This window comes from Megalobrama amblycephala, linkage group LG9 (genome assembly GCF_018812025.1).
Source record: "Megalobrama amblycephala isolate DHTTF-2021 linkage group LG9, ASM1881202v1, whole genome shotgun sequence".
NCBI lineage: Eukaryota > Metazoa > Chordata > Actinopteri > Cypriniformes > Xenocyprididae > Megalobrama > Megalobrama amblycephala.
Window position 1 is genome coordinate 9,901,076 of NC_063052.1, and position 12,735 is coordinate 9,913,810.

Genomic DNA, 12,735 nt, shown 5'->3' on the forward strand with positions numbered 1-12,735 from the left:
TTGCTGTACAAACCACCTGTACAAAATTGTATGTATATATATATATATATATATATATATATATATATATATATATATATATATATATATATATAAATATATATATATATATATATATATATATATATATATATATATATATATATATATATATATATATATATATATATATATAAAACGGTACACAAATATGACAGTTCGGTATGGGTTAAGTACAGCAAGGGGGAGAAAACTAAACATAAAATTGCTAAAAAAAAATGCTAATGCTGTATTCTATATACATAGAGCCCTTTCTTTCACATTACTATAATATTAAAGGTTACAATTAACAACAGAGCCCAAACTATTAAATTCAGTTGCTATTTATTTTTAGATATAATAAACATTATTATTTTTAAAATTAATTAAAATTATTTTTCTTTTCCAATTCATTTTTTAAATATAATCATTTACACAGTTACTGTCATAACTTGTTCTTATGACAAATTTAATTAAACATATTAAATAAGTAAGACTACTAACAGGTAAAGTGCACAGCATAAATGAGTACACCTCCTCTGAACAAAAGCAAAAGATGTATTTTCTTTATGATCACTAATACAATTCATGGAAAGATGGCAAAACTAAAGTTTATTAAACTTATACATGATAAAAACTGAGAAATATATGTTATTAATAGCCATAAAATGAGTAAATTAGCCAATTTTGTTTAAATTAAGGATTAGAAATGAGTACACCCTAGATTTAATTCAGCAAATGTATAATATTGTAGCACTTAGTACGCCCTCCATAATTTTGAATATACTGCTCTGACCCTTCTTGGCACGGAGTGTACAAGTTCATGACAAATTGTCACATCTGTCCTGTTTAACTCCTGGGTGATGAGCTCCTTAAATGCCCTGATCTTTAATGGGGAGTATTGCTCAACTCGTCTCTACAGAATCTCCCACAGGTGCTCAAGATTGAGTGCAATACATGTCCACAGAAGGTTTGTCACCCTGGGAGAATGCATATCCTCATTGTCATGTTGAAAAAAATGCCCAACAATGCAGGGAATGAATAAAGGGTAACATCTTTGTGTATTAAATTACACAGTGGTGTGGGAATTCATGACAGCATTGATGGTAACACTGTAGTATAGGGAACACATATAAACTATTAACTGTGACTTTTCCCTCAATAAACTCCTAATTTACTGCTTTTTAATAGTTAGTAAGGTAACTGTTAAGTTTAGGTATTGGGTAGGATTAAGAATGTAGATTAATATGTTAATCTACATATTAATATGTGCTTAATAAGTACTAATAAATAGCCAATATTCTATTAATATGCATGCTAATAAGCAACTAGTTAAAAGACCCTAAAATAAAATGTTACCGCATTGATAAAGCACAACTCCCTCACACCTTCAGCACTCATACATCCCTATAAAAGAGCTTTACTACCACTGAACTTTACTGTGGGAACCAGGCACTTCTCATTGTACTCCTCCTCTATGCTGTTAGATCCAAAATGATTTATTTGGTCTCATGAGACCAGAGTTTTGATTCCCAGAATCTATATTTTGTAAATATGGGCTTTGGAAATGGCTAACTGACTTTATTGTGCTTTGGCTACAGCAGGTAGTTCCAGTGAGAACAATAACCATGCATGTCATTTCTGCAGGCTGCATCTTACTCTGTGAGACAAACAGTCATTCTTTTCATAGCTTTTGCTGGCTCTGAGACACTCGCTTGGTATTTCTCCTGCTCTTTGTCGAGCAAAAAAATCCCTCATCACTAAATGAAAGCTTAAAATGAAGGCCTGATTATTTCAAGTCCATTATTTTTTAATTTTTGTTACATTTGCTATATTTTCACCCTTAAAACAATGATTTGGTAATCCTCTTGTACCACTGTCCTCTTTTGTGCTATGAAAAAGTCTCCTGACAGTTCTCTCACAAGTGGTTCCATTTTTGTCAGCATTAAGTCTGAAAATGATTCAGTGGGCTATATAACACTTTTAATTGTCAAGAAATTACTTCTCTTTAAATGTTTTGGTTCAACATACTTACCTGTTGAACAAACATTGCCTTAAACTTAAACCAGAAAAATTTTATTTCATTTTATTTAGTAACTTTTGTAGTAATTGATTAAGCAGACTTGCTGGAACATTATATCTCTAACATATCTTCTAAGTAATTGAGTAATTGCTGACTTTCAAAGGTTTCAGAGGGGGTGTACTCATTTATGCTGTGCACTGTAAGTAAATATAATGAATATATAAGCTAATATAGTTCATATATTTAGTGAAATGCTCCCATTTAGAGTTATTCTCTAATGAACTAACATGCTGTGAACACTGAAGGTAAATGTAATGTTACGTGAGATATTATTCTGAAGATGTTTTATTGACGTCTTTCTGCAGTTGAAACACTGCATAGATATGTTTACGTGTAATCTCTTAACCATAGATCGTCTGTTTTTCTCCTTCTGTGCTTTTTCCTGGTGTGGTGGTTAACAAACTGTGTTGCATTGCCGTGGGCGCCCCCTTCTGGATTGGAGTGTGAATCGGCTGTGACTGACTGTATTCATCGTGTGACTGCATCGAACTGTGACGTCTGTACCGTGATGGTTCAGGATGAATACATGTACCCTAATTTATATATATATATATATACAGGGCTTGACATTAACACCCGCCAAATGCAGGTAGATTTCAGCTGTGGCGGGTAAGACAGCCACTCCCACTGGCCACTTTGGCGGGTTGAATATAATTTCAGTTTACAGCCAAATAATCGTCGAAGATCGTCGTAGCACAAAATTACAATCCAATCACACAATACGTTATTTAGGCTACGTGCAGTTAGTGAATGAGGGATAGGCGGAATTGCGCTGAATGACACACAACAGAAGCGCTCTGTCGCGCGCGATCAGTTCTCCTCGCACCTGAATAGTTAAACAGTGCACACAGATGTCTAAATGTCCATCGTGTGGAGTATCTCGCGTGAATACAGTCGGTTATGGCTTAAGTGGACGTAAACAGGTGGGTAATAACTGGATATGCGTCAGTTACGTCCATGCATTCAGCAGCCCAATTAAATACCTGTCTGTCATTAATGTTAATCAAACAACAAAAGATGTTAAATAATCTGAAAAAAGATTATTTTTTAATTTACTATTGTTTTTGTAATTTGCTTCTTTGTTCTTTTATATAGCCTAATACAAATAACTTATACAATTTCTCATATTAGCTCATGCTCATATTGTCCACCTCTTGCCCATCTGTACATACCAGCTGATATACAATGTAGTCTTGATTTGGGTGGTCAATCTGCATTTAAAAGTTTGAAAGGGTTTTAAATCTTCTAAATCAAGTAAAATGACTCAAAATAAAGTAATTTAAGCATAACAAAGTCAACTTTAATCATATAAAATGTAATTTACCAACATCAAAATTGTGGCAAGTGAAAATGCTCAGTGGCTAGTAACTTTGGAAAACCACTAGCCACAGTGGCTGGTGAGCAAAAAAGTTAATGTCAAGCCCTGTATATATATATATATATATAATTGTTTATGCCAGAGTTAGCTAAACAGCTAATTTGCATCTGTAGTCCCTATATCAAATGAACAGCAAAAAAATAAGTCTTTTAAAACATTTTAAAAGCCTTTGCTGTCACTTTTGATCAATTTAATGAATCCTTGCTGAATAAAATTTCTTTAAAAAAAATCTTAATCTCACAATACCGGAAAGCTATAGTCTGCTTGATTTGTACAACTTCTGGAAGTAAGATTAGGGTTTTTATCAGTTCGCCTAGTCGTGTTTGCAAGGTACCGGGTGGATATAAGCACTTTTGAGAATGAAATAATTTTTCTCAGGTTTGTCAGTTTAGTGCCATTAAACTTTTTTTTTTTTTTTCTTTGAAGCAGTTTAATTAGATAATAATGAGCGAATCTGTATAAACTGCATTTTGTTTCTTATAGCTGAAATAGTCTATGTTTATTAAATTTGGACAGTCTATATAAATGTTCTACTATTCTTTTGATGTTTTTGTTTGTTGATATTTTTTTCATGTTTGCTTATTATTTGTGGTATAATATATTTCAAAAAACAGCGGTTGGTCACTTGAAATGCCAGTCAGACTGTCTCTTCCAGTTTAAGTAGGCGGTTGTTGAATAAGCTGCAATGAGGACCAAAACTTTAGTCAAAGCTCTGGCTACGCAAGACTAGCCTTCTCTGAGCGTGTGTAGCTTTATTAAATTACTCTGACTGGTAAATATTTTTCCACCATCTCTATGAAGAGAGATGGTTTGGAGGGGTCATGAATAATCCCGGGGCCTGATAGCACGCTCTCTCTTTCTCTCTTTTTTTCCTTCTGCCTGAAGACACCCATTGGTTCAAGCCACAGCGCTTCATTTTCTCTAGATGTCTCTCCTGCTTCCTTACATGCTGCGTGTTTTCATCATCATCGTGGGACATCAATCTGTCTTCCGCGGTGCGTGCGGGATTGCAGACACACGGCGACACCTATCAAACGGGGGGAGGTCGGAAAGCCGCTTCTTTCCCTTTGCCACATAAAAGCTGTGTATTCAACACACATGCACAAATAAATACAATGAAAGCAGAAAATGCGATAAAGAAATAAGTCATACTAATTAGCCCGCTAATTCTTTGAGGACTGTGCCAGCTTGATAAAGGATGCTAAAGCTTATTAAAGTAAAAGCAGCGTTGTAAATTTTTAATTCTTTTTCTGAAAGCTTTATTTTAATCCCACTTTATGAAGTTTGCTGCGTGTAGTGTGGGTGGGTGGGAAGAAAAAAGGAAGGGTGCTTGATTGTGTCGCTGTAAGGCAGCAGGGGTCTCCGACTCAGATGCATTAACACGCCACAGGCCTTTGTTGCCACCTAGGGTCCAGACCACGCTCTCGCTTTTCTTCCGTCTTTGCTTGCTTAAACTCTCCCTTACACATTTCTCTCCCTCTCTCACTATTTCACATGAGTTTTTTTTTTTTGCCCTTTTAAAATCTAAAATGCAATTAGAATGAAGAATGTGGCATTTCATTATCATACATGTATAAGCAGTAGCCAGAGGGCTGGCTGCCGCATGGAGTGTGAATGGCAGAATGAAGGCTCCAGCTTTCCCTGGAGGAGAGTGATGGAGATATCCCACAAAGCCACTGCCTGTCAGCGTGATCGGGCCCGCAGTGGGCCAACGTCTCCACGATGTCTCTGCCTCACAAAGCAAATGTCACACTGTCAGCAAAATGAGCACCCTGTTAAAAAAAAAAAGAAGATTTGAAATGGGAGCTTTATAGAGTGAAGAAGAACTTCACATATTGGACTTATTTTTATTTTGACATATATATCGCAGGATTCAGCAAAGCGTTTCCTCTGGCTGGCAACGGGTGATGTGTGTGTAAGTCCTGTTCTCTTTTACCATACAGTTGTGGTTCTCTAACTTTTCAGATACTTTGATCAAATCAGAACAGGAAGCACCAACTAGTACTGACAGTGTTCCCTCCATTTTTGAGCATACTGTCTCTTTCTGTTTAAGCTTAAAGTGTGAGCAGTATATGCCATGCTTGATTAATATCAATATTCGTTTTTGCAGTTATGAGATATCGCGGTGCGGTAAGGCCCCTTATTAGTCCCTTTTGCGGATCTGTGAAAGGACTCTTATCAGACCATCATCTAAAACCACAACATAAAATAACATTTAGAAAGAAATTCAATGGAATTATGCAAATTTTGCAGTCCAGTTCAAACACGTATATATTAAATATATTTTTAGATTGTGCAACTTGAAAACATTTGTCAAATTCTTACCCCTTATTCACATTGCAGTAATAATAATGTACGTTATATACAAAAATGTAAAATATACTACCATTTTTTTTTCAGCAAGAATGCATATCATCATATTAGAATGATTTCTGTAAACTGTAAAAAATCCCAGTAAAATTTACGGTAAAAAACCGGCAGCTGTGGTTGCCAGAACTTTACCGTAAAAAATACAGTAGCAACGTAAAAAAAAAAAAAATCTGTTAAATTTACGGTAAAATAACGTATTTCATTAACTGATATAATGTTAATTTACCAACCTAATGAAGTATTAATATCTGTTTTGTACCTTTATAATACACTGACAGTCATCAAACACAGTGGTGATAAGAGTCACATGATGAATCAAAGTTCATCACAAGCAGCTTTTTCACAAGCTGAGGAGGACAACACTAACATATAGAAGGTGCACACAGTGTCATTCACACACACACACTAAACACCATCATGGTAACATGCATGAAATTTTAAAAATGCAATAAACATTAATTTAACAACATTAGATGTAACATAAAACCCTAATGTACATAACTGATTAGAAAAAAATGAGAAAAACTAAGAAGAAACAGAGTTATTTCAACGAAAATATATAAAATGTAAAGTGTCACGCAGGGAATTGTGGGAATGTCAATTTACGGTTTTTCACTGTAAATTTTACAATGAATTGTTATTTTTCACTTCCAAAAACTGTGAATTTAACAGTATTTTACCGTAAAATTACATTAAATGTACCGTTAGATCTATTACAGTTATTCACCGTATATAGTACGGAAACTTTCTGTAAACCAATTGACAGTTTTTCACTGCAGCATTTTTACAGTCTTTTACTGTTAAAATCACGGTCATTTTTTACTGAAGTTTGGTGCTAATGATGCTAAAAAAAAAATCAGCTTTGCCATCATTGGAATAAATGTAATAATTTTAAAATATATTTAAATAAATAACAGAATTATATGTGAATTAAAGAGAAAAGTTATTTTAAATTGTAATATTTCTCAATATTGATGTTTTTACTGAATTGATGACATGAATGCAGACTTGCAGAGCATTTGAGACTTCAAAAAACAAATCTTATCAAACTTTTGACTGAAGGTGCATATAAATGTAAAATACAATAATTAATACGTTAATTTACAATAAACAAAGGTTACACTTCATTTCGATGGACCATTTTAAACATTCTACTAACTATTATTAACTTTGGAACTACATTGTTAGGGTTGTTAGGGTTCGTGTTAGTTGACTTAGTAGAATATCAGTTGGCGACTATTAAAATAGTGTTAGCAGATATTAAGCAGACAGTCTACTAATACTCTAATGAGAGTTAGTTGGCATATAGTTGTAAAGTTATCATTGAAAAAAAAATATCATAAATGTGTTCATATTTAAAAAATGTAATACTATAAAATTTTGTAAGGTTTTCTCTCTCTCTCTCTCTCTATCTTTCTCTCTTTCGCTTTGTTTACCGGTAAGCAATGTGTAGCTGATGTCCCATGTCTAGCACACCAAGGAATTTCCAAGAGCCCTGGATTCCCAGGGATAAATACTAAATCACAAGCGGGCCGTAACATGTGGGTCAACGAGTGAGCTTTTGCGTCCATGTGTGTCCATGGGAGTGTGAAAAAGCTCAATCGAGCCACTCCATGAGATTGTTAGCATGGACCGGACCACCCTCCCCTCTTGTATCCCTTTTAAGTGCTGACTGGCCTGATGATAACGTATGGCACCAGAAGTAATTGGAAAATTGGCAGGTATGTCAGAGAGATTTGGTGGATGGCACAGGCTGATCCGGCAGCAAGGTTCATGAGGTGTCGTCCCACCGTGAGATTTATATCTCCGCACGGCCCGGCAACGGCAAAGTACCCAGAGTTCAGGAAAAAGTAACTCATTTTTCATAAAGGCCTGGCCGCATATCAAAAGTCATCCACAGACAGAGACAAGACCCATATGGGAGAGACATTGCTGAATAAAGCAAAGCTGTCTGCCCAGATTAACTGCTGAGATGGCTCTTGAAGCTGCATATTGGACATGTATCACAATTCTGATGTTTGTATGTCGAAAAATTAAACTGGCCTACATTAGTTTTCATTATATTGTAACATACTTTATTACACGGTTATTACTCTGTAATTACTAGGTCGTTACTATATTTATTAGATGTTCTTCTATAGATGGTTTTAATGATGTCTGATAACTATGACCTATAGTAGTGTCTCATATATTGTGGCCATACTTCATTATAAGGTTATTACTAAGTAATTACTCTGTAATTACTATATTCATTGGATTTGCTTCTATAAATGTATCAATAGCTTTAAGGAAGAATAGATGCTTTTAATGAGATGTGTGCTCTTGATGCTTTCTGTAAGTAAAGCCATGAGTCATCATGTGCTTCTCAGCTGCCTTGAGTATAGTGTGTGGTCAGGGCTCTGCCATCACACATGGCTGTGCGTAGATGTGTTTATTAACCTTTGCAGGAGGGGATAATTGCATCTGTCAGACTCACTTAAAAGCTGAGATGGCCGTCATTTCCTGTTTGTCGTCTCCTCTAAATTTGCAGGTTGTGTAAGTGACTCTGGCATGACGTTTGCTCTTTGTTCACTGCGGTAGAGGTGCTAAAATTACCTTTTTTTTTCAGAGTTAAGCATAGCATGTTGAAATACAGTTAAACTAGAATTTTGCTAGTGAGTTTCTAGCAATATACACTCAAATTAGAAAAGCAAATGGACATGGCCTAGCTGTCTTTAAATTCATCCTATTTTTTTGGTCACACTTTATATTAGGTGTCTTTAACTACTATGTACTTACATCAAAAAATAAGTACAATGTGCTTATTGTGTTCATGTTGTATTGCAAAACACTTTTGCTGCTATTGAGGTGGAATACGGGTAAGGTTAGGGACAGGTTTGGGTAGGTTTAAGGGTGAGGTAAGGTGTTTTTAAAGTTAACATGTATGTACACAATAAGTGCATTGTATTAAATGATTAATTTAAATGTTAGTACATAGTAGATAAAGCCATCTAATATAAAGTGGGGACCCCTGCTGTTTGCATAATTCTAACTAAAAGACAATAAACATTCTAACAATAAAGTTGAACTGATTTTTCAAGCTCAATCACATATGTTATTTTTACTTAATTCTTTCCCCACCAGTGTTTTATATAAAAAATAAAAATAAAAAAAAATGTTGCCAAGCAGTGGCTGCATTTTTTAATCATTTTCACAAAACTTTCATGGCCCCCAGAATATTTATTTGCATGAACATACAATATATCAAAAGAAAGAAAATATCAACATGTGGCTAAGTTTCATTTTTTAAAAAACAAAAACAACATTTTGAACAAAAAGCTGAGAAAATCGTGTTTTTGTCGAAGACTTTTTTTCTGGATCGGATTCAGAATGATTATCAAAACATAGATCGGCCAAAGTGCTCTTGCACAGTCCTCTTTATGGGTTTGATATTTTTCTAACATTAGGCAGTTCTTTCCCAGTATCCTGGTTTACGCAGATCATCATCTTCGCTTGTTTTTGGATCCGGAGATGCTGTACAATTTCAGCGCCCCCTACTGTATAACAGTGACAACATTGCTGGAAAATGGGAGGGAAGCGTTGTGTCATAAATGACGGAAAATCTCGTCAGTGGCGGAGAATGAGATTAATAAGATACTCTTCTTATTTTTCAGGAGGAAGAACCACAAGAGTTCGAGGAAGACTCTGTGAAAGAAGAAACGGCAGAGCAAGAGATCCCAGACTGAAAAACTCCTTACCTTATCGTTACCTCACGTGAAGTAATCGTCTTGCCTACACAGTTAGCACCATCACCTCATTTCCAGCTGAATAGTGGGATGCGAAATAACACTCACAAATGAAATCAACAGACGTGAACTGCCACTGCTTCACTAGACTGAAACTGTCCTCCTTTGTTAACAAGAAATTGATCAAAAAAAAAAATACCACAATTGCCAGCTAAAAAAAAAATTGTCAACGCTGTGATCTCTCTATATATTTTTTTCCAAGTATATAGGGTATTGTACAGACTCGATGTATGTTCAAGTCCACCGTCGTGAATGAATTTCAGAGCTCAACCCAGGGAGTCTTCGGAGCGCTGGAAGAACAGCAGTATCTAATGACGACGCAGACGATCATGATCTTCATATCAGCCCGTTTCTACCTTGAATATTCTATATGTCCTGTTTTTTTAAAGGTTATTTTTCCTACACTAATTAACATTTCTCTTCACTCATGGATGTGAATGTCATACTGGTGTTGTGTGTCCAGATCCCTCAAGCAGTGTTTCCGTTATACACACAGCAATTGCACACTATTCTTTCCTGTCCCGTAAACAGCTCTTTGTTTATCAGCCCTTTATATTTGATTTTGTTTTTTATTTTACTTCATATATTTTTAAACACCAATGCATTATAGTGTAATAATGAACATGCATTGACATTGCATTGAAACTGACAGTTAGTGGCTTGTGTTATATAAATAATTCATTACTTCCTGATGGTAAGAGCAAAGTCTATTTTATTATTTTTTACAAATCTCATTTTTATACCTACAGTATATTCCAGAACATCCTTTATCACTGACAGTGTTATTGTCCATGCTCATGTTTGAGGCAATTCTCAGTCTTAAACATTGTTTCAGTGTAAAAAAAAAAAAGTGGGACAGTTCATCTGCCTCAACACTTGAGCTCCAGACAAGTCTGTATTTTGGTACTTAAAGTGACCTTCGTAATAAACATTACTTGTGATTTAGTATTATTATTATTTCTGTTATTGCAACAGGACCATAACTAGATTCTATCAAGATAAATGGCACTCAAAGAAAAATCCATTTTCAGATAGGGAAGTGCACTTTCCACAAAAAGGGTACAAAATAGAACATGAAAAAGTATTTCTTTTCTATATATGGTCAGTGAAAGGAGATGATTATGCTTCAGAAAATGTTGACCATCCGCCTTAGAAAGTAAAAGTTTGTTGGGACATGTCTATATACTGGTTTAATCATTATTTTAATCACTGATTTTGCTAGTGATATATTTAAAAATGCCATATATATTATATATAAGGGGGATATAGACATTATATATAGGGGGGATATAGACATTTCATGTATTTAAATCTGGTATTTGAAATGCAAGATTAATTTTATTTTAGGTATTACTTCAACTGATCTATTGTACAGAAGAGGATTAGGGCCAAGCAATAATAAAAAAATAAAACCATCTCGAGATTAAAGTTCGAGAAAAAAGACAAAATAAAATGTTGAGAATAAACTCGTTAAATTACGGAAAAAAAACGTTACATTTCGAGAAAAAGGTCGAGATAAAATGTTAAGAATAAAGTCATTAAATTACGAGAAAAAAGACGTTAAATTACGAAAACAAATTCGTTAAATTATGAGAAAAATGTCATTAAATTTCGAGAAAAAAGTCGAGATAAAATGTTGAGAATAAAGTCATTAAATTATGAGAAAAAATTCATTAAATTACGAGAAAAAATTCGTTAAATTACGAATTTGTTCTCATAATTTAACAACTTTTTTCTCGTAATTTAATGAATTTGTTCTCATAATCTAACTACTTTTTTCTCGTAATTTAATGAATTTGTTCTCATAATCTAACTACTTTTTTCTCGTAATTTAATGACTTTATTCTCAACATTTTACCTCGACTTTTTTCTTGAAATTTAATGATTTTTTTCTCGTAATTTAATGAGTTTATTCTCAACATTTTATTTCGACTTTTTTCTCGAAATTTAACAACTTTAATCTCGAGATGGTTTTATTTTTTTATTATTCCTTGGCCCTAATCCTCTTCCATACTATTGGTTCTCACAACAAAACAAAAAAACTAGATGGTACATCTCAAGGGGTTAAACCTACTAATAAATAAAAAAATCAAAAAAAAAAAAAAAAAAAGGATTTTTTGCCTGAAATTCTTTAAAATAGGTAATACGGCATCAAAGTGTACCATAATTGTGGAAAGTGTTCAGATCTTATGAAATATCACTGAGCATAATGATTTGATAACGAAAGCATTACTTTTATCACTCCAATGATTTACGAGTTCAAAGCTGTTCAGTGACGCTTGCCGGTAGGCAAACCAACAGAAAATTGTCTTTATCCAGCTCTGTCGTGTCTTACTCACAGTGCACATGTCATTTAACCATTCCCTCACACCACAGGGGCGAAAGAAGACCATAAATGCCATTTTATCTTAGCATCTCATTGCCTCACGAAGCTTCTCCTCCCCTCACCCTGTCAGGGAATCTGGCTTGCATTCTGACATTAATGCATCAAGGGGTGTAATTCTAATTTGTTCCAAAGCAACTATTAATTTGCCCATTTCAGGCCCATGCAGGAGGAACCCCTGTAAGACCACTGAACCATGAAAGACATTATCTGAAGGGTTCTGTTTCTTTCTTTTTTCTTTATCTTTTTTTTTTTTTTTTTGAGGAGGAGGAGGAAGGATTTCATGTTGCATCGCCAATTGATGCACATTGCTGACACGTCGCTGGTTCCTTCAGCCGTTTGCGATGGACCCCCTGAAGCTGAGCTCTCAGCATGCAGCATGCGGAGTGTGTCATTAGGGTTGTAATAATGGCAGCGGGTGTGCTTATGTCAGAGTGGTCTTCTCGTTCAAGACCCCTATGCCCCGTTCCACAATCTGATTACAACCTCTGCATAATAAAGAGGTCTGTGATGTTCATGTTCAGTGAACGAGAGCTTTGCTCAGCAAGCATACGTTTCATCCATGAGAACTCAAAAACTATCATGGCTAAGAGTATGTGATGACCGCTACTCTACATGCAATGGTAATATGAATTCCAGCTGAAGACATTGTGGTCATCATGGAGACGATTATAGTCTGAAGCAAAGAGGTGGTGGTGAGTCAGCTAATACCTGGAGA

The 12,735-nt window shown here is 34.8% G+C and overlaps 1 protein-coding gene across 1 annotated transcript in view; it reads left to right on the forward strand.

Annotated features, from left to right (window-relative positions):
* phf14 (PHD finger protein 14) overlaps positions 1 to 10,579 on the forward strand; it is a 110,627-nt gene extending 100,048 nt beyond the window's left edge. Inside the window, exon 18 of the mRNA XM_048201522.1 lies at positions 9,503 to 10,579. Within this exon, the coding sequence (XP_048057479.1) occupies positions 9,503 to 9,574 (72 nt within the window). The 3' untranslated portion in view covers positions 9,575 to 10,579. The remainder of the gene's footprint in view (positions 1 to 9,502) is intronic.
* Positions 10,580 to 12,735: the final 2,156 nt, after the last annotated feature.